The following is a 22,488-nucleotide window of genomic DNA, read 5'->3' as shown; positions in this document are numbered from 1 at the left end:
GAATTCTCTCTGTGCAGTATTTTCCTCTCTGGTACTCTGCCCTTTAAACTCCAGCTAACTTAGTCTCCCGAACTCCCTGTGTTCTTTTTTTTTTTTTTTTTTTTAATTTTTTTAACATTTATTTTCAAGAGAGAGAGACAGAGAAAGAGAGACAGAGAGGCACACACACAATCCAAAGCAGGCTGTAGGCTCTGAGCTGTCAGCAGAGAGCCCAACACGGGGCTTGAACCAGTGAACCATGAGATCATGACCTAAGCCAAAGTTGGACACTTAACCGGCAGAGCCACACAGGCACCCCTCAGTGTTCTTAACTAGGGATTCCATTAAGCTCTTCTGGATTTCCCCTTCATGTACCATTTTACCCTCTTAATATTGTTGGAACAATTTTTTTCCCATAGTTTTCTAAGAAAGAGTACATGGGATGTAAATTTTTGAGAACTTTTTGTTTCAAAAATATTTAAAATTTATTATCACACTTTATAGGCTGGAAATAAGTTTCCCTTATAATTTTGAAGCCATAGCTCTGTTGTATCCTAATTTCCAGTGTTGGGTTGAGAAGTTCACTGCTATTTTGATTCCTGACCTTTAAATATGATTTATATTTTAAAATCTGAAGCTTTTAAGGTCTTATCTTTAATCCAGTTTTTCTGAAATTTCTCCAGGATATGCCTTGGTGTTGGTCTTTTATCCATCACTTTTGTTGGACATGAAGTACTCTTTCCAATCTGAAGACTAGTGACTTTTCATTCTGGGAGATTTTCTTATATTACTCACTAATAATTTCCTCCCATTTATTTTCTCTCTTCTCTGTTTCTGGGACTCTAATTAGTCAGGTGTTGGACACCCTAGATTTTCTGTTTTAAAATCTTTTCTATTTTTAAAAAATGTTAATTTATTTATTTGAGAGAGAGAGAGCGAGAGAGAGAGCGAGAGAGAGCACACATGCATAAGTTGGGGAGGGGCAGAGAGAGTGGGAGACACAGAATTTGAAGCAGGCTCCAGGCTCCGGGCTCCAAGCTATCAGCGCAGAGCCTGATGTGGGGCTTGAGTGCATAAACTGTGAGACCTTGACCTGAGCCAAAGTCAGACACTTAACCGACTGTGCCACCCAGGTGCCCCTTTTCTTTACTATTTTTTACAACATTGTCTTCTTGTTCTATTATCTAAGATGTTTCCTTAATTTTTCATCCAATTCTTCTATTAAAATTTTAATTTCAGGGGTGCCTGGGTGGCTCAGTAGGTTAAGCATCCGACTTTGGCTCAGGTCATGATCTTGAGGTTGCTGTTTGAGCCCCACGTTGGGCTCTGTGTAGACAGCTCAGAGCCTGGAGCTTGGTTTGGATTCTGTGTCTCTGTCTCTGCCCTTCCCCTGCTCATGCTTTGTCTCTCTCTCTCTCTGTCTCTCTCTCTCCCAAAAATAAACATAAAAAAAATAAAATTTTAATTTCAGCCTTCCTATTTTCATTTATAAGTGCTCTTTCTTCATCTTGTTTCCTTTTCTTTTCTTTCTTTTCTTTTTTTTTTTTTTTTTTTTTTTTTTTTTTGCATTCTGTCCTTGCTTTGTGTTGCAAGTTTCTTGTTTATCTTCCTGGAGATATGAGTGAACATTTAAAAAGCTTCTTCTAAATTCTGCATTGTTTTGGGTCCTCCAAGTGCCTTTTCTCTATTAGTTTGTTTCACTTTCTGACTTTCCCTAAATGTCTGATAATCTTTTGCCTTCCTGTTTGAATTTAAGCACTAGAAGATGACTAGAAGATCCGAGGGGATGGGAACAGTCTGTTGCTTGGTGAATTTCACTCTAGAATAATAAGGTGGCATGCCAGATTTTGACTGAGGGGACCCAAGTGTTAGGTCTGTAGGTGTTTTGTCTTCAGTGGGTCAGTTTTCCCTGGAAGTAATCCACCAATCTCCTGCTTCTGGTGGGAGATGAGGGAGGGGCCTAACTAAGCCTGGCTGCTACCATTCTAGGAGCCAAGCAGGGAAAGGTTGCTAGGGGTTTTAAGACTGCTTTTAGTACAGCGGAAAGTAAACCTCACATTTCCTGCCAGGATGAGGGAGGAGTAGTCTCTGATTCAGTGGATCCAGGGTCTAGCTGCTCTTCATACAAACTTCCAACTGTCTGTGGCACAACATCAGCTTGCTGTTGTTGGCTTCCTGACCCAGCTTTCTCTGGTCTGTTGTTGGGTACCACTCACCCATCCCTTTCTAGCTTCCCAACATTTGTTGACAGTCTTTTACTTGCTGGCATGTCTTTTTCCATTCTCATTGTTTTTGTGGGTTTATGACATTTTATTCTTTGACTGTCATCTCAGTGGTATTTCATGAGAGCCGAGATGAACATAAATTTAAACCACTGTATTTAATCATCCTTGCTCACCCTTCAATTCTCCGAAATATCTTCTGCCATTACCACACTATTGTAAGTGTTCTTTTCCAGGTCACCAAATGAATACCTTGCTGCTAAATATAATAGACATTCCTTTGTCTTCCCATACTGTTTCATCTTACTTAATCACGCAGTAGCACTTGTCCCTACTGACGATTTTTACTTAAATTTCTCTGCCCTTAGCTTCCATAAACACTCCTGGTTTCCTCCCTACCTATGTGGTTTCTTTTGCCTTTGTGAGCAGACCTCCTTTGACCTATTCCTTTAATGCTAGTGTTCTTTATGATTCTTGTTTTAGGCCATTCTCTTCTCTCTTGAGAATTATCTGCCCAGCCTAAATATCTTCATCGATGGTTTCTCATAGGGTCTGAAATTCTTCCTCACCAATAATAATTGTAATATATTAAGGACCAAGATTTCAGTTAAAGTCAAATTTTAGCTGGGAGAGTATTCCTTCTCCCTTACAAATGACACTTATTATATTGTCCTTAATGGAGGTCAGAGCCTTGAGAGACAGGTAACGTTGTTTTGCTTAAAGTATTAAACATAGAAACACAAACAGACACACACTTACATATACCCCAATGCCATTTTTACTCACCCTTCCAGCCACTATTAATATTTGGGAGTATAGTATCCCAATATTTATCTTTAATATGTATTTCACAAACATAAGGTCATGTTGTATATACTTCATTATACCCTACATTTGAAACTTAACAATATATCATGAACTTGTCCCTGTCATTGGATTGATTTATTTACTTATTTATTTATTTATTCATTTATTTTGAGAGAGAGCATGCAAGTGAGGGAAAGGGCAGAGAGAGAGGGAGAGAGAGAATCCCAAGCAGGCTCTGCACCATCAGCGTGAAGCCCGATGCCAGGCTCAAACTCACGAACTGTGAGATCGTGATCTGAGCCGAAGTCAGACGCTCAACTGAGGCAGCCAGGTGTCCTCTTGTCATTGGATAGTATCATATAACCTGATTTTCAGTGACCTCATAGTATTTCATCTTTTGATGTGTAACACATTACTTAGTTCAGTCCCCATGGTTAGACAATTAGGTTACATATAGTGTATTGCGTGCCCTTAAACAGTTGTATCTTTGCATACACCTCAATTATTTCCTTAGTAAAAACTTTATGAAGTAAAACTGGTGTCAGAGAATATTTGCATTTTAAACTATTTGGGTATTTAATGCTAAATTGATCTTCAAAATTTGTTGTCAATTTCAGTCCTGGTAAAATATGGAGGCATTACCTAATATAGGCATAAAAAGCTCCTATATTGTCATTAGTTATAATCTTAAATGCTATCTCATTTTATCTTACATTTATTTGATTCCTCAAGTAGTTGGGCTTTTAAATATATTTGTTGGCTACTTATTTTCATGTTGTATGAATTGATTTTCTGTTTTATTTGTCTACACTCTTGTCACTACTTTCCTTTCTGATCACCTTAAAATCTGCTCTGCCTCCAATTTTGACCCCTTCCAGTCCATTACTGCAGCCAGAGTACTCTACCTGAAACATACATTTGAGCATCACTCTGCCTAAAAAGGCTTCAGTGGCCCACATTGCTCTCCGGGTAAAGTGTAAAGTTTGTAACATGACCTACAAGGCTCTGCGTGACTTTGCTAATTCTCCAGCCTTCGGGCAAGAGAGAACACACACACACATCCATGTAGTCTTGCTTACCTAACTCCTACTCATCGTGTAGGTCATTGCTTACCATAAACTTCCTCTGGGGAGAGTTCCCTTAGTGCCCAAGTCCTTGTCAGGTGGATCTTGTGTATGTTACACTCCCTTTGTAGCAGCACTTCTATTGCCTATTTAATGTCTTTCTCCTCCATGAACTATGAACTTTGTGAAGGCAAGGACCACAGCTGTGTATCTCCAGTGCCTAACACAGTGCCTGGAACATTAGTTGTGCTCAGTAAGTATTGCATGGATGGATGGATGGATGGATGGATGGATGGATGGAAGAAAGAAGATTGGGGAGGTCAGGAATAAATTTCATGAGCCAATTTTCTACCTTAACTCTTGCCCTAAAGAGGTTGTTTTCTTCTTACTCATCAAATCCTGGAAGAATAGCCTAAAGAGTGAGACTTTAAGATTATACTGGGTTAGCCTTTCATTTGTTTATGCTGGCCTGCAGTTTATTCCTAAAACATCTATTTCACAAACAACCAAGAGCTATTGTTGGCAGAAGTATAGCAAGGTACACATGCATGAGGATATATATTTGTTTAACTCCTCAACCCCTTACAACTAATTCATCATAAAAGTTTCCTCTCTGGTCTTTTTACATCCAGTGCCTCTTCCCTTCATTCTACCTGCGTATTGTTGCCAAGTTCATGTTTCTTTCCATTGTGTCATTTGCGTGCTCAAGAATCTTCATTGGCTCCAATTCAGAAGGTCTGTCACAGAGCCTCAACATGTATGTTTTGGTCAAAACTCCCCCAAGATAATTCTGATGTGTAATCATGGTTAAGAATTGCTGAAGCACATAAAAATTTACCTTAATTTAAAAAAAACGGTCTAAATTGGTTCAGGGTATAGAGTTTAGAATCTGATGAACATGGATTAAGTTATATTTCTTTTTTCCTGACTTTTCCTGGTTGTGTGACCTTGGGCAAGTTACTTAACCTTTCTATGTGTCATTTCTTACTTAAACTACATGTCCTTTTCATGTACAAAATGGAAATAACATTTACTACACAGGATTATAGTAAGAAGTAAATTAACCAATGTATGTAAAGTACATGCATGGTCTCTTCTACCTACTAAATGCTCAATAAATGTTAGAAGCTGTGTTGCTGTTAGTCATTCCACTATTCGCTCAACAATTATTTATTTGCTATGTGTCCAATACTCTGTTATAAACTGTGGAAGATATAAGAGGTACAAAATACCTGCTCTTGAGATGCATCAAACTAGCTGGGGAGTTAAAGCTAGCATAGCATTATATAATAATAATAAATAATAATAAAATTAAACATAGATGTTATAAAAGATCAAATAATGTACAGTATTTAAGTGAAAGCTGTAATTCAGCCCCAGCATGCTGGCTTGTTGATTAGCATAAAAAAATTAAAAAATAGAGGGGGAGGAAAAAAAAAAATCTCTCAAACTGCTCTTACCAAGCCTTCAGAGGTCTAGTTTTGATGCTGCCTGCCAGATGGAAAATGATGCAGAGGGGGAAAAATCCTGTATTTACTTCTCAAAATTAAGACAGGATGGGGGAGTGTGTTTGAGGGGTGAACATATGTGAATAAATATGGTATAACCCTTAATTGGTTCCTGATGATTAAAATGTAAATGGTTCCCACTGGAAAAGCATAGATACGATATTTTTCACTTAATGAATCAAGCCCTACTAGTCCTTTATTTTCTTCTTGTTCAACCAGAAATCAAACATTGGATAAGGGTTGCACACCTATTTTGATGTATATTGATGTACTTTTCTCTTTTCCAGGGTCGCTATGGCAACAGCATCTTCTCAAGTTCTGATTCCAGACATCAATTTTAACGATGCCTTTGAAAACTTTGCTTTAGATTTTTCCAGAGAAAAGAAACTGCTGGAGGGGCTAGATTATTTAACAGGTGTGAAAATACTGTGGTTTCGTTCCTGTTTAAATGCTTTTCTTTTGGTGTTCTCTTACTTTAAGATAATCGGAAAAGAGCAATATTTATAATGACAATGCTTTTATAAACTTTAGGGCAATTCATGTATCTTTTTAGACAGAATAAACTTTAGTTCACGTAACAGAAAAGGAGATGATGTGTGAAATATTTCTGGGGACAGATGGGTATACCATTATACTTAGAGGTAAAGAAAAAACAAGATGTTGCTGATGGATTTCTCCTTACGAGCCTATCAGTAATATATTGTTGCTTGTTATTGAGGGAGTTAGAACTCAAGTGGCAATTATGGAATATTAAAGAATCTCCTCCATAGCGATAGGTACCATTCAAATGGTTTTAAGGAAATTTAGAAACTAGCAGATTAGGAAGAAAAATGTAAGAAATATCTGGCTTGCACACAATTCTAGGAAATGAGGGGTGCATCCAGCCTATGAAAAATGTTGGATACCTTCAGGATTAACGAATGACCATTTCATGAGAAAAATATACACATAAAATAGCCTTGCATTTGTCACTATTTTGGCTAATATATTAAAGTAACTGTCATTTACTGAACATCTCCTTTATGCCAGACACTGTATATTAATTTTATATTATAAATACGTACAACCAATCTATGAGGTAATTATCATCCCTTATTTTACAGATGAAGCAACTAATATTAATTTGCACTTGGCTATACTGCCAACAGTCTATAATAAAACTTATTTGAAAATAAAAAGCAATAGGCCAAAGGTCATGCAGTAAGAAAACCATTTGACCACTTTGCTCTAATATCTACATATGTGTTGGTACAGGCAGAGTAGACATCCGGGCAATCAGTTCAATACCTTAGGCTTATATCTTTGCCTAAAATGTCTCTGTCACTGAAGCAAAAGCGGTTTGGGGAAATTTGAAGTCTTAGCACTTGGCTTCAGGTTGTTCAGGATATGCTATCTAAAGCTTCTTATTAAGACAGCCTCTTCTCTATGAGGTGTAGAGTTGGGCAGCGAGGGTAACAATTGTTAAACTTGTAGAACGGAGAGTGTGCTTTCCTTTACCTTCTTTTCCACCTTTCCTTACAGCCCCAAACCCACCATCTATCCGAGAGGAACTCTGTACTGCCTCCCATGACACCATTACCGTCCACTGGATCTCGGATGATGAGTTCAGCATCAGCTCCTATGAGCTTCAGTACACCATATTCACTGGCCAGGCTAACTTCATCAGTAAGTCATGGTGTAGTTGGGGCCTGTGGCCAGAGATAAGGAAATGTAAGGAAGCAGTAAGCTGCTCAAGATTGGCCGGGGCGCCACGAGGCAAGTGTTTGTAAGACATGTTAGGTTGTTTAGCACAGTGTTTCGTAGACAGTGCAAACTCCCCCAGTGCATTGCAAAGACCTTATTGATGGGTGACAAGCAAGTTGTGTATTTCCTTGCTGGGCAGTCACTGGGGCCACTCCCATTTGTTTATGTAATCCTTAAGCCTTTCCTCAGTTACTCCATGTCACTCCACTCTCCCTGAGTCAGAACACAGCTCAGAATTCATTCCTGGGTAGCTAAACCACCATCATTGCTGATCCTCTGTGTGTGAACATCTCTCTCCTTGACTCTTCTTCCACTTCATTATCATGGTAAAATATGCTATGTTCAAAGACTACTACTTCCTTTAACGCACCTATTTGTATCGGCGACTGTAGCGACAAGCCTCCTGCCTCTGTCACTGTACCCCTTGTCCCTTTCCTTCAAGAATTACACCAAATACAAAAATGTGTCAGCAGGCCGCAAGATGAAAGATGGTCAAAAAGCAGTCATTGGGCTCCCATTCTATGGTTTCTCCTCCTGATGAATTGGAGCAAGACGCGGCAGAGTAGAAACCTGACGCATCGATTGCCAGACTGGAGGGGGCCAGCTGCAAGTTCCCCTCCATGTGCTGGGGAGAACTGGAAAGCAGAATTAAAACTGGATTCCAGGCTGGAACGGATTCCCACCCTAAGGTTGCATCCACACAGCTGCAAATTAGTATTTCCTTTGACCTCTGTGCTTGTGCTTCTGTGTCTGACTTCACAGGGAGAGGAGTTTTTCCAATGAAACCCTCCCAATAGGTTTCCCTTTTTGGTTGTGTGACAATTCTGGGCCACATGCTGGGGTGGGGAGATGAGAACACATTGGGGGTCAAATTTCTAAAAACACTTGCCTCGTGCAGCTCCAACCTAAGCCACTTGGCCTGGGTAGCTGTATTCCTAGGTATTTTTTCCAGGTGGTGGAGACACAAACTCTAAGGCCTCCCTGACATGCTTTTCTGCACTTGTCTCTGCTGCTCTGGAATGGCTTACAGACAGCAACTGTGCTCCTCCTTCCTGAGATGGGGAGACTGGTGGTCTCCTGGGAGTTGAGAAATAAGTCCAAGAAGTGACAAAGATCCAAAGGCTGTCCTCCCTATTTTCAAAGATATATCGTCCTCCATGAAGAAGAGCTTAACGGACAATTCTTAATAACAATAGGATCATAGCACCTTAGAATTGGAAGGAAACTTAGATGTCATTTAAGCTAATCTTCCATTTTACCAGTCACCCAGTAGATGATTGTCCTGTCTCTACTCGAACATTTCCGGTGATGAGTAGCTCACTTCTAACAAAATAACTCATTCAGTTGTTGTGCAGCTATGAATAATTGTCAGTGCATCCCTAGAAAACCCAACTCTCCCACCTAGTAACTAATAATGACAATGATAATGTGTACATGCATTATGCTTTGTCATTTACAAACACTCCCACTTAGTCCTCATGAGTTCTTCCTTAGCCATATGAAAGAGTTGATATTAATTCTGTTTTGTAGATGAAGAAGCTGAGGTTCAAGATAAATGAGTTGCCCAAGGTCACAGAGCTACAAACTGATGGAGTCAAGATTTGAACCCAAGCCTGTCAGACTTTAATCTTAATGTTTTCTTGAATTAAACCCACAGCTACCAATTTGTCCTAGTCTTGCCCTTTTATGCCTCACTAGTAAACCTAATCCATCTCTCACATGACAGTTCTTCAGATCATTTTACATAGCTCTCATATATGTCCCTTCTAAATTTTCTCTTTTCCAGGCTTAAATATCCTCAGGTCTTTGAATCGCTCCTCATGTGACCTGGTTTCAGACCCTTTACCATCATGGTATCCTTTTTAGGAATACATCCATGTTTGTCAGAGTGTTTTATACAACATGCTGTCAAAAAAGTGAAAACAGTACTCCAGAAGTGGTCTGACCACCACGGAGGATAGCTGGATTATTTGTCTTATACATTAGCTGATGACCCCCACCCCAAACCTTTTTATTCCAGTAGTCACATTGCCTGTGTTGACTCCTGAGCATGTAGTCAGCTGAAATCTCTAGGTATTTCAAAATCTTGTTCCTATATAGTTGATTGTCTAAACTGAAATACAAGACCTTGAGTACATCCCTATTACGTTTTGTCTGGTTAGCTGTGACTCCACATTCAAACCTGCCAAAATCCTTTTAAATCCAGTTTCTGCCTTCCCAGCCTGCCTTCTATGTCTTCTTCCAATCATAAATAGAAAAATGGGATAGGGCAGGGACAAGTGCAGAGCCCTGAGCAAAATTTTGTCTGGCAATGGGCAGATAAGATGAAACAATTTTACTGGGAATACATATTCAGGAAGATTCAAGGTCTCGGTCCTATCTGTTGGTCTGGCCTGCCCCTGTTCTGCTGCTGTTGATTGAACTTGGACTCTGAGAGATGCTTTCCCCTTGAGGTTTTTCCACATTTTCTCTTTTCTTAGACCACTTTATTTACATGTAGTCAACATACAAAAAAGTTGTCCATCAACAGATCAATGGATAAAGAAAATGTGATATATCCATACAATAAAATGTAATTCAGCCTTAAAAAAGAAGGAGATTCTGCCATGTGTGACAACATGCATGAACCCAGAGGGCATTGTGCTAAGTGAAATAAGCCAGACACAGAAGGACAAATACTACATGATACCATTTATATGAGGAATCTTAAAATAGCCCAACTCCACATTTTCTTTAACCAGAAATGTCTTCCTTGTTGGTTAGTATTTTGTCTGGAGAAATAGTCCCCTTATTTTTTTTTTTTCAGCTTTCTCCCTTCATTTCTAACTATCTCCCCACCTCATCTAAGATTTGGGATGGTCACAAGCCAATGATGTTTCAGATGATGCTGTTAGCTGAATTCAAACAGATGTTTAGCTGACTGTATTCCCCATTACTGTATATCTTTTCTCCTTTTCAGTTTCGTGATTTGCATTATGAAAGCACTGGCTATACTCTGTCTGGCCAGGCAGTCTGTAACAAACTGCCACAAAGATAAAACTTCTATTTCCTCTCCTTTTCATTTCCATGCAAATGTTCTCCACTACACATTTACACTTGGCTTCATGGATTTCCATATTGTGGTCTTTCCCTTTGGAACAAGGTGTATATTTCCATTACCATAATTCAGTCATAAACCCTATCTCACCAAGTCTCGGTAATACCCAGAGAATCCTATATTTACCTTTTTAAAATGTAGAACTGGTTTTGAAATTACAGAAAAGTTGTAAGAGTAGCACAAAGAATGCCTGTAAACTCTTTACCCAGATTCATCCACTTGTCAACGTCTACTTGTCAACATGTTATTTCATTTCCTTTATCATTTGCTAGCATTCCCTATCTCTCTCTATTTATTTCTGAACCATTTGAGAGTAAATTGCATACATCATGACCTTTTACCCCTAAATTCTTCAGTGTAGGTTTTGTAAGAATAGGGAAACTCTTACCTAACCACAGTACAGTTATCAACTTTAAGAGATTTGATACAGTACTTTTCCTGATCCACTATTCATATTCCAATTTTGACAGTTGACCCAATAATATCCTTTATAATGTGAAGGACCCAATATTGTCCTTTAGAGTCAAGGATCAGGTATTGCATTTAATGTCATATCTGTAGCCTCCTTTATTTTTTTTAATTTTATTAAAATTTTTTTAAAGTTTATTTTTGAGAGAGAGACAGAACATGATTTGGGGAGGGGCAGAGAGAGAGGGAGACACAGGATCTGAAGCAGGCTCCAGGCTCTGAGCTGTCAGCACGGAGCCTGATGCAGGATTCTAACTCACAAACCATGAGACTATGACCTGAGCTGAAGTCAGACATTTAACTGACTGAGCCACCCAGGCTCCCCTAAATTTTATTTTTAAGTAATCTGTACACCCAACGTGGGGCTCAAACTCACAACCCTGAGACTTAGTCACACACTCCACCATTTGAGCCAGCCAGGCACCCCTCTGTAGCCTCCTTTAATCTGGAACACTTAGTTTGTCAGTCTTTCTCTGTCTTTAACGACATTGACAGATTTTTTTTAAATGTCCTTTTATTTCTTTATTATACTATCCCTTATTTTGGGTTTCTCTGAAGTTTCCTCATGATTTATATTCAGACTATGAATTCATTGCTGGAATACCACATGGGATGGGTGTCCTCCTTAGGACATCACATCTCGAGGCACATCATGTCCACTCGCCCTTCGTTGGTGATGCTAATTTTGTTCAGCAAGTCAAAGGTGTTGCCTGATTTCTTCATCCTGTAGTTACTGCTTTTCCTTTTGCAACTAATGAGCAATCTGTGTGGTGATAACTTTGAATCAAGGAAACTGTCTTGCTTCCTCATCAAACCTATCTCACCCCCACTCCTGTTTTAGCACCAATCAAAACTCCTTGCCTGGTCCAGTCTTTGCTCTGATGATTACAAAATTATAATTTTCCAAAGGAGGATCCCCTCCCAGTTTTACAAGTTGGCCTTCTACATTCTACTGTAAGCCAAAGCCCCACCCTCTGTCTTTTTATCTACTTATCAGTATGGCCTCATGAATTCTCTTTTCAATGGTTTATAATTCTTCACTTCCCTTGCTTATTTGGATGCTCAGGTTGTCCAGGTTTAGCCAGTAAGACTTTGAAGCTTACTCCTGGGTTCTTATATTCTGCCATAATTTTCTTGAATACTTCTTTACTTTCTAGCATAACAAAAGATTCTAAGGTCGTATTCACCTTATCCTGCCCCAGCCTTGAAATCAGCCATTTCTCTAAGGAACCTTGGTTCCTTTTAATTGGAGAATGTTATTATAGAATAAGATCTGGATAATAGAAATACACACATATGCCCATGCACATATGCATGTGCACACACATAATGTACATACGCATGTACTTAACATATGTGCACATATGGATGCCCATATACACGCACATATATAGAAATCATGAGTTCATACCAATGCCTCCAATTCCAGTCCATGTCCACACATTCTTTGTTGCCTTTCCCCATTTGATATTTGTATATTCCTACTTCCACAATGAGAACCTTGGCTCCCAACAACATCAACACATGTACTCATTTGCTTAATCCCATAATAGATCTAACAGTTCCAGAAGTGCTTTGTCCACACCACTACAAAAACAAACAATAGTTCAGGATTTGTTTTCAGTTCTCCTCCTGCCCCCATCCTTTTGGTGTGGTTATTTTTCATTTGAAATGCATTTGGGTTCATTTGCTTCAGTTTGCCTTCAGTTTTGGTCCCTGCTCTTCCCATTCATATTGATTTAATTTTAATTTTCTGAATTTGTGAAACAGCAGTGTGTTTCCAAAAGGGAAACTGATACAAGAAAAAAGTGAATTCAAAGGAGTGTCATTCTCGGGTCACCTGGGTGGCTCAGTCGGTTAAGCATCTGACTTCGGTTCAGGGCATGATCTCACAGTCTCATGTTTCGTGAGTTCAAACCCTGTGTCGGGCTCTGTGCTGACAGCTTGGAGCCTGAAACCTGCTTTGAGTTCTGTGTCTCCCTCTCTTTCTGCCCCTCCCCTGCTTGCACTCTCTCTCTCTCTCTCACAAAAATAAACATTAAAAAAAAAAGTGTCATTTTCACCCCTATCTTTTTAATCCCCTGCCCTCCCCCCATCCCTTGTAGCTAGCCAACTACAATATTTTCTGGGTTTTCCTTCCTATTGTTATTGGTGTTTTGTAAACAAGCAGATATATGTATGCTCCCTTATTTGCCCTTCTTCCTTGGAAAAAAAGTGTTGTACTATGCATGCATGCTCTTTTGCAATTTGCTTTTTTCAGTTAACAGTAAACCCTGGAAATCACTCCATATCAGTTAAAAGAGTTCTTCACTCTTTTTTTAAGCTTATTTAATTAATTAATTTATTTATTCATTTAGATCAGGGGAGGGGCAGAGAGAGAGAGGGAGAGAAAGAATCCCAAGCAGGCTCCATGCTGTCATCATGGAGCCCGATGTGAGGCTCGTTCTTACAAACCATGAGATCATGACATGAGCTGAAATTGAGTCGGAAGCTTAACTGACTGAGCCACCCAGGCACCCCACTCTTCAGTCTTTTTTCATAGCTACATAGTACTTAATTGTGGCATTTGTTTTTTGTTTTGTATTGTTAGAAGTATATCTGGAAGACCATTTATTTCCCTTTTTGTATTAAAGTCTAGTGTGCAGTTTATGATTCATATTGTGAATTGGTACATAGCTAACCAGGCCCTCAAACATGATTCCTGGCCCTTATCCTTATTGTCTTTTCCTGAGCATAACTGAGCATCTTTACCAGTTATTCTTTTTCTAACATATGTGTTTTCCCTCCTTCATGCTTCTTTTTCAGTTTTATTTTAGACTTTTTCAACCATCCACCAAATTAATTATAAAACCCTCATGATCATATCTCTTTCAAACCACTCATGATTACTTTTCATTTTCAACCTCACTAAATCCTTCACTAGGGCTGCATAGAAGTGACTACATTCGCTGTTCATTTTCCTTGCCCATTCCTGTCCATGCTTTGTTAGAATTGTGGTTAAAAAGCAATAAACTGATTGAAAGACAGGTAACAGAAGAGAGAAGCCTAGATAATTCACAAACCAGAACGTCAACCCCTCTTCTACTAACAGTTAGCCAAATACATGTTTTTAATTATGTGCATTTTTCTTGGTTTAAGTCAATGTTTATGGTCTAAAGAGTTTCGAAAGCAGAAACCTAGATCTCTGAGCTTGGGAGGGAAGAAGGTTCCAGGCAACAATGTGTTCCTGGACCACCCAACTTCGAATGAATATTGGAACCAGGAAGGAGCAAAAGATGGGTAGTGCCAAGTGGGGAGATGGCAATTTTGCTTTGGTTATCATGCCATCTCCTTGGCTTCCCTATGATACCTCAGAGTCCGGTTAGATTGGGAAGTGAGGGTGAGGATGGGGAAGGTGAGATGAGCCATAAGCCCTGAAAGCTTCACTACCTTGCAGAGACCAAGGAACATTGCTGTCTACCCCATGAGTTGTGACGTAGCCGAGAGAACACTGGCCTAGGGTTAAAGAAACCAGCGTTACACTCTCAGCACCATCACCATCTTTCTGTGGCCTTGGGCAAGTCACCTTCTCTCAATCTTAGCTTCCCATTTGTAAAAGGACAGAAACATGGCATGTAGGTGTCCTTTTGGCTCTGAGATTCCATGTTCCTGTGCTGTGCACAGGACTGCTCCACCCATATGAGGCTAGACTCAGCTCTCAGGGGATTGGACCTTTGGCGTAAAGATCCAGAGACTCCATAAAAGTGGTGATTCAGTGATTTTTTTTTTTTTTGTATAGTGGCCTTTCCTATATTATTGGGCAGAAAATTGAAGCAACCTAAACTTCACTAGTGGTGACATTCAATTGCCTGGCATAAGCCTAGCTCCATGGGAGAAACGAAACAGAAGATATTTATCTCACTCTGTATCCTAGGACTCAAAAGAAAACAAAGTGAAATTGACCTTTCTTTGGTGGTGGGGGGAGGCTTTTGATGAATTTGCAGTGTGCTTCTCATCCTATCTCTACTACCTGCTGGTTAATGTCCTTGTCTTTCCCCACCTTACAGGCCTGTATAATTCAGTGGATAGCTGGATGATTGTGCCCAACATTAAACAGAACCACTACACAGTGCATGGACTTCAGAGCGGGACGCGCTACATCTTCATCGTTAAAGCCATAAACCAAGCAGGCAGCCGGAACAGTGAACCTACCCGACTAAAAACAAATAGTATGTTATGGTGTTCCCAAAAGGAGAGATCCATTTTCCCCTCCGTGCCAGGGAGTACATTTAGCCTGAGTAGGCACCCACAGCAGTGCGAGAGAGCAGAGGCACTGGGTAGAGGAGTTTACCATTTTAGTTGATGCTTTGGGCACGGGCTCCATTGGTGCCCCTGGGGGATACGTGAGTACAAAGATATACACAAAGTATATGTAGTAGTAGCTGGTGTTTGGGGAGGATGTTAGTCAAGACTTTTTCTCTGCACCCCATCCCATGCGTGGGGAACAGTTGTGTCAAACGGTACTAATTTGCAATGATCTGGTAGAACCCTTCTGCAGAGAAGCCATACCTCTTAGGAATGCTTCTGGATGCAGGTGACTGAAAATCCAACTAACTTAGCTTAACACATAGTATTTTTTTTCTCTTTCTCACATAGCAAGAAGTTGGAACGTAGGCAGTTCAGGACTAGTGTGGCAGCTCGTTCTGTGATGTCGTGAAAGATCCAAACTCCTCCCTTTGTGTACTGGCTTTTTGTCACATGATCACAGTATGGCCATTTCAGCCTCCAGATGTCTTATTTCCTTTTAAGAGAGGAAGAGGGGGAAGGGGTTGGTACACATGATGGCTATCCCTTTTACTGGGAAAACGGGCACATTGCAGAAGTGTCTCCAAGCTTGTCTGACTTCTGTTTCCCTCTGCTTCCACCTTGTTAGCCACCCCTAGCAGCAAGAGAGGCTAGGAGCTTGAATATTTAGCTTTTTTGGCCTCTATAGTGAAAGTGGGTCACAGAGAAAAAGTAGGGAATGGGTGTTGTGTTCGCCAGCAGTGTCAGCCGCAGACCCATGTTGTATAATACAGCTCTTGCCATATCCAGCAATTGGCTCCTAGTAACTTGTTTTGTCATATGGTTATAAGGAATCCTCTGTTGCGAGTGATCCTACATGACAAATGTTTTCTCTGATTGTTGATGATGATGCAACACTCTGACAAAGTTACCTAATCATATGTTATTTACATCCCAATTGTAAGAGGGTAAAAAGATTGTCATTACTGAGTTGTTTTTGTTTTTTTGTTCTGCCAGCAGCCACCTCATCAGTTCCCCTCACTTTGCCTCACCTCAAATGCTCCTTCCCCTAAAAACCACTCAAATCCCAAATCACCCACTGAAATAAAGCAGAGTAAAAAACACATTTGAGAACATGAGACCCTTTTAATTTGATAACATACGAAGTGGGGGGCAGCTTATTCTTATTTTATTGAAAAGGGTGGCTTCAGGCCTACTTCCTTAATATAATCCAAATAGCACCAACTTGCACTGGCCCACAAATGGGCATGATATCAAGAATCTCCTGATAGTGATAGCCCTGAAGGATGAAGATGGAATTCTTAAGTATTTTCTTATGCATTTTTTTTCTACTTTTTTCAGGCCAACCCTTTAAACTAGATCCCAAAATGACTCACAAGAAGTTGAAGATCTCCAATGATGGATTGCAGATGGAGAAGGATGAAAGCTCTCTGAAGAAGAGCCATACCCCAGAGAGGTTTAGTGGCACAGGGTGCTATGGGGCAGCAGGAAATATATTCATTGACAGTGGCTGCCACTACTGGGAGGTGGTCATGGGTTCCTCAACATGGTGAGTGGATCCCACTTGTAGTTTTTTTCTTCTCCTTTCTCCTGCTGTCAGGTTCCTAGGAGATTCAGTTCCACAGCACAAACGTAGTACCAGTATGTCAAGGTTAAAAAGCATGTGATGAAAACCACTCCTAGAAAAATTGGCCAGCTTTAAACAAAAAAATCATGGGAAATATACTGGGATCACAGTTGGAAATTACTACAGCATTCTAATTGCTGACTTTGTAAAGCTCTAGTGCTATCAACATTATGGATCTAAATGTAAACTATTTAGTAAAGGAAGAAGTTAAGGATATCTGCTTCTATGGGATATTCTTATATATCCCATATGGTGTCTAGCATAACTCAGATCATTTAAAAAATTTTTTTTAGTGTTTATTTATTTTTGAGAGAGAGAGAGACAGAGCGTGAGCAGGGGAGGAGCAGAGAGAGAGGGAGACACAGAATCCAAAGCAGGGTCCAGGCCCTGAGCTGCCACCACAGAGCCCGACACAGGGCTCGAACCCACAAACTGTGAGATCATGACCTGAGCCAAAGTCGGACGCTTAACCGACTGAGCCACCCAGGCGCCCCTAACTCAGATCAAATAATGAATGTTTATTTCTTTCTCCTTTCCACTGTCTCACAGGTATGCAATTGGCATTGCCTACAAATCTGCTCCCAAGAATGAATGGATTGGCAAGAATGCCTCCTCATGGGTCTTCTCTCGATGCAATAGTAACTTTGTAGTGAGACATAACAACAAAGAAATGCTGGTGGATGTGCCCCCACAGTTGAAGCGTCTGGGTGTCCTTCTGGATTATGACAACAACATGCTGTCTTTCTATGACCCAGCTAACTCTCTCCATCTTCATACTTTTGATGTGACCTTCATTCTTCCAGTTTGTCCAACATTTACAATCTGGAACAAATCCCTAATGATCTTGTCTGGCTTGCCTGCCCCAGATTTTATTGATTACCCTGAGCGGCAGGAATGCAACTGTAGGCCTCAAGAATCCCCTTATGTTTCTGGGATGAAAGCTTGCCATTAAGTTTCAGGAGAGCATAGAATTCACTGGGTCTACAGTTCAGCAGTTCTTCCCCTCCTAAACCTCAGTTAGTGTCCAATATACAAGATACAAAATAAAGTTCATCTGAAGCATCCAAAATAACTAGGTATTATAGATTTAATTTTTCTGCACTAAAGCTTGTATCTGAATTAATGTATTGAGTTTCTCTGAGCAAATTTTCCAAGTAGTCTGGGGTCAAGCCATTGGAGGAGAAATCTAGAGAATACTTCTCATCAGTGGAGAATTCAAAATTCCTGGTGATTTAGGAGTGTAAATGATACTGGAAGGAATTAGGATAATTCTAAGTAAATAATGTAGAAAGATGCTCTGAACGAGGGGCTAGCCAGCAGGAAAGGCGTGTGTGGGGTGTCAGCCTCTCTAGTACTGGTCAATTTGGCCAAGTAGAATTTTGAAGGATCGGCTGATCACATATGTAGTTTTTGATAAAAACCTACCATCAAGGATTTATTGTAAAGTAAAAACACAAATGTGTATATATAATATACATAAAATGAATAAATATGTATTATATATTCATTTTATAATTATATATACATAATTTTTTTATTTGCTCATTTGAGTGAGAAATATACTGGAAGGGAAAAGAAATTATATCGTCCATTTTTGTCCCCTAAAGGGAACATCGAAATCAGGCAACAATTCCCCCCTCCCTCCGTTCATCCCTCCCATTCTCCTTCGCATCACACACACATGCAATGACATAGATGGTGGGAAGAGCTCTAAACTGGAGTAGGAAAGATTGGGGGACAAGATTGCACAATAGCCACTAGCGCTGGGTAGAAAATTGATCCAATACAAGCATTATGTGTAGTGCAGTTTCACTGAGGCTGCCTAATGGAAGAGGGTCATCTGAATTGTTAAAAGTTCTTCACAGAATATCTCAAAGAAATATAGCTTTATTACTCTCAAGTACATACAGTTACTAGAATTAGGCTAAAAAAAGAGTTGCATAATAATGGATGTTCTTTAGGAACTTTATTTACTTAATCTGTGAGAATGGAGTGTTCTAGCTGCAACAACTATTTGCATATAAAGGCACTTGTATTTTCGGATAAAACACTTCCGAAGTGCTTCAGAATGCCTGCGAACAGTCTGTTTTCTTAAACAGGTTAAATAATCATTCCTCTTGCAATCTTGTTTACACTATCCATCTGCTTAGCCAACCCTTCATGGCAAATGCAGTTTGTCATCACTATTGTTGAGGGGCATCAAGTTTATGGTCTGTGCTTTTGTCACTTCCACTGCGGGGATTGGGGATGTCAGAACCAGAGCTTTCTCCTTCCCAGGAGAAGAGTCTCCAGGCTTCAAGGAGTCTACTTCTTCGGAGCTGTGAAAAGACTACTTTTGTACAAAATGGTAGCTGTAACAAGCCACCAGATTGGAGCCTTGAAACAATGCCAAAACTCCCTTCTTCCTTTCCACTATCTTGGTGGATGTTCATTCATTAAATCATTCAACAAACTACCACATGCTGGGTACCGCTCTGCTGCCGATATATTGATAAAACACAGTCCCTTGCTGTCAAATGCCTTACTATTCTGTAGGAGAGACAAATAATCTATATAACCCCCCTAAATAACAGCTTTGTATTGTTTTTTTCACCTAACATGGAAAGCAACACTGATGCAGGTACAGATGGCAGGCTCAAACATAGGCATCTGGTAGCAAAGTCCGCTTTTTTTGTTTTAAAAAACTGTATGTAATTTCTGCTGATCAGGATATGAGCAACCTCAGTAAGATCCAGCAGTGCTGGGAAATAGCACTTTGGACTAAAATAATCCTAGTTCTTCTGCCATTTACTAGCGGTGGGACTAGGGTAAATTACTTCGCTTCTCTGAGCCTCTGTTTCCTCTTCCGTAAAATAATACCTACCTCACAAGGCTGTTGCAAAGATTTAAAAAGATAGCACATGTAAACTGCCTAGCACAGCACCTGGCATTTAGTGAAGTGCACAAGGAATATTAACCTCCTCTTCCCAGCCCCAGCCCCATTACACTGTAGTGGTGCTTTACAATGTATGCCTTTCATCTCTAAGTTACTCTGGTCTCTCCTCTAGGGCTTATCCCCCAGTTTTTAAACACAAGTTATTCCCCACACCCCTTCCTAAAACCTCTCACTGGCTCCCATAGCATTCAGTAGAAGGTCCCATTTACATGGGGTTTGGCTTTTCAGGTCCCTGTTGGCTTTCCTAGCTTCACCTTTTGCCATTTCCCTCCTTACAGTCGTTACTCTGGACAAGGTCAATTACTCACATGGGTTGTTCTCTGGGCCTGGAATGGAGACATTATTGACAGTTTTGATGCCCAGAGTAAACAGGAATTGTTCTTAAATTAAGGGAATAGTGTGAAGATGCTATAAATGCAGAGCACTCCACCTCCGCCTGGACCAATTTCCTCTACCTGATCCTCAGCTCTCCCAAGCTATTCATTTGGTTTTTTTGTGCCCTTTAGGTTTTGGTGGCCTGGGACAAAGCTTCAACTTCCCCCACCTTATTTTTGACCTTAACCTAGACTACTTTTCCCCACCCTGACCCCTCTCAACCAAATTAACTCCTGACACCCTTGCCTGGGGCATGTTCTCTTCTGAGCTTCCGTGGCACCTTTGAGTGTTCCTCCCTTCTCAGCAATAATCACACTGTATAGCAGTGTTTTTCAGTGTGGTCCTCAGACCACCTGTTAGAGCCACCTTTGGTGTTTGTTAAAACAGTTGATTCCTAGACCCCACTCCTGATCTACTTAATTAGACTATCTGGGCACATAAGTGGAATTTGACATTTTTAACAAGTTCCCAGGTGATTCTGATGCACACAAAAGTCTAATGTATAATGATCATCTTCCCTACTAGCCTGTGAATACCTTGAGGGCAGGGACTGTGTCTTTTGTTGTTGTATTTTTAATACTTGGCATGGTGTGTGGAACAGAGTAGCTGCCTAATGTTTATTGAATGAATGTATGAATGAACGAATGAATTATCAAAAGTTTCCCTGTTGTAGTCTGATATCCATACTGGTGTTTGTTATTTCCTGGGCAGAAAAGCTTGGTTACTTTTCCATTTGGGCTATATTGATATTATTTTGCAAAAGCCCCGGGACTTAGGCATATAAATGAGTGTTGTCTGCCTCAAAAGCCCTTTGGAAGTTAACTTGGGGAAATGTCTAGAGCATGTGGCACCATTCTTTGCAAAAACTTTTTAGTCTTTTTGAACTTCATTCTTTGAAGATGGATTTAAGTTTTGGTTATAGCCCCAAATCACTCAGAGGTTAGCCTACTGAATAATGTAGGAAATTAAACTGGGCTTGAGGTAAGCAATGAAGTTTCTGAGACAAATAATGGAAAGTGCTTTTCAAGAAACAACATGGTGGCATTCAGTGGGGGTGTGGTGAGTCCCAGATACTTCAAGGCTTTCCTAGATAATGGCAATGCTAGGGACCATAAGAGAAGTCATTGACTACCTCTAGCTGAACCCAGTCGGACAAAGGGAATAGGACCTGTATTTAACATCTTCAAGGAAGGTGACTTCTTCAGTTTTCATTGTTGTTGCCCTACTCAACCTATTCTCCTACAATCCTTTCTGCTAGCAAATTATTCTTTCTGTCTGCAACTTATGCTTATTTCCACTTTTTATATTGTCTTACTGAAGAAAGCACAAAAATAATCAAAATAAAGTTAAACCTGTTTTGAGAATATGAAAGAAATTTTAATGCCACATTGGAGTTGTGACTACTTGTAAGTAAGGATTCCTGCATCTGTATGTGTTTTTATCATGTAATCACATTGTGTAACTTTGGATGCAGTGAAATTCAGATTTCAACAAAACCACTTATATGTTCTTTTCAGCTAAAAATACACTAGGTGAATTTTCTAAGCTTCCATGGTTTACATATTTATATATGACTAACTGGATGGAGCAATCCATGGATGGACTTTTTGATAAGCTCAAATATTTGATACCCTTTCCTCTACAGAATGGAGAATGTGAGGCTGACAGATAAGAACCACTCCCATGCTTATTTCAATTCCTGAAGCCAATTCAGCCTCAGAGCCATTGGCTGTATTTGGCCGTGTTATTACAGGTTGGCCAGTTGACTGCCATCAGGTCAGGTAAAACTGCCTTTTATGGTCTGGTCGGCCATCTTCAGACATATTCTCTGTTGTTGTTGTTGGCTAGAATATTTATTAGACTAATGTCGGACTATTTTTTATCAAATATTTTAACCCAGGCTTGTTTGTACTGGGAGCTCTGGACCAATAGCGTCTCTTCTAGTGACAGAAATCTGAGCATCTGCAGATTATTACACAGCCTCATCCCTCTAAAATATCCCAGCCCATCCAAAATGCTATATTATGAATTAAATAAATATATATGTATTCATGAGTTCTTGATTGTCTCTCACTGGAGTTTAAATTGGGGGGAACATTGAAATGAAGATGGCCATGGGCTACTGGAATTATCTAAATGACTTGGGGGAAATCAATTATCATATACTAGGTAGAGATTTGGGCAGAGAAGACCCAGGGTGGGGGGGTCTAGAAATTGAGATCCAGTCATGCAGACTGGTTTGAAGAGCAGACAACAGTCAGGAAGACTAAATAAATGAAGGTCTAAGGCCCAAGGAGACATGCACATTAAGTTTCAGGGATTGAAGCAGAAGGTGGGAATTTAGGGAGAATAAAGAAAATCCCAGTGCTGGAACTTATT

General features: G+C 40.0%; 1 protein-coding gene across 5 annotated transcripts in view; it reads left to right on the top strand.

The window, feature by feature from the left end:
• The window catches only part of MID2 (midline 2), a 101,711-nt gene extending 79,547 nt beyond the window's left edge, over positions 1-22,164 (top strand). For 4 of the 5 annotated variants that reach the window (XM_053891280.1, XM_053891283.1, XM_019435658.2 and 1 more), the window contains exons 6-10: positions 5,868-5,995; positions 7,102-7,335; positions 14,935-15,096; positions 16,514-16,721; positions 17,349-22,164. In XM_053891280.1, coding sequence (XP_053747255.1) covers positions 5,868-5,995; positions 7,102-7,335; positions 14,935-15,096; positions 16,514-16,721; positions 17,349-17,751 — 1,135 coding nt within the window. In that variant the 3' untranslated portion in view covers positions 17,752-22,164. The remainder of the gene's footprint in view (positions 1-5,867; positions 5,996-7,101; positions 7,336-14,934; positions 15,097-16,513; positions 16,722-17,348) is intronic. The other variant, XM_053891282.1, reaches the window with a different exon arrangement.
• Positions 22,165-22,488: the final 324 nt, after the last annotated feature.

Source organism: Panthera pardus, unplaced genomic scaffold, assembly GCF_024362965.1.
Source record: "Panthera pardus isolate Hobbes unplaced genomic scaffold, ASM2436296v1 HiC_scaffold_27, whole genome shotgun sequence".
In the NCBI taxonomy this organism is placed as follows: domain Eukaryota; kingdom Metazoa; phylum Chordata; class Mammalia; order Carnivora; family Felidae; genus Panthera; species Panthera pardus.
Note: the sequence above shows the minus strand (reverse complement) of the source record. Positions and strands in the feature narration are given on the sequence as shown.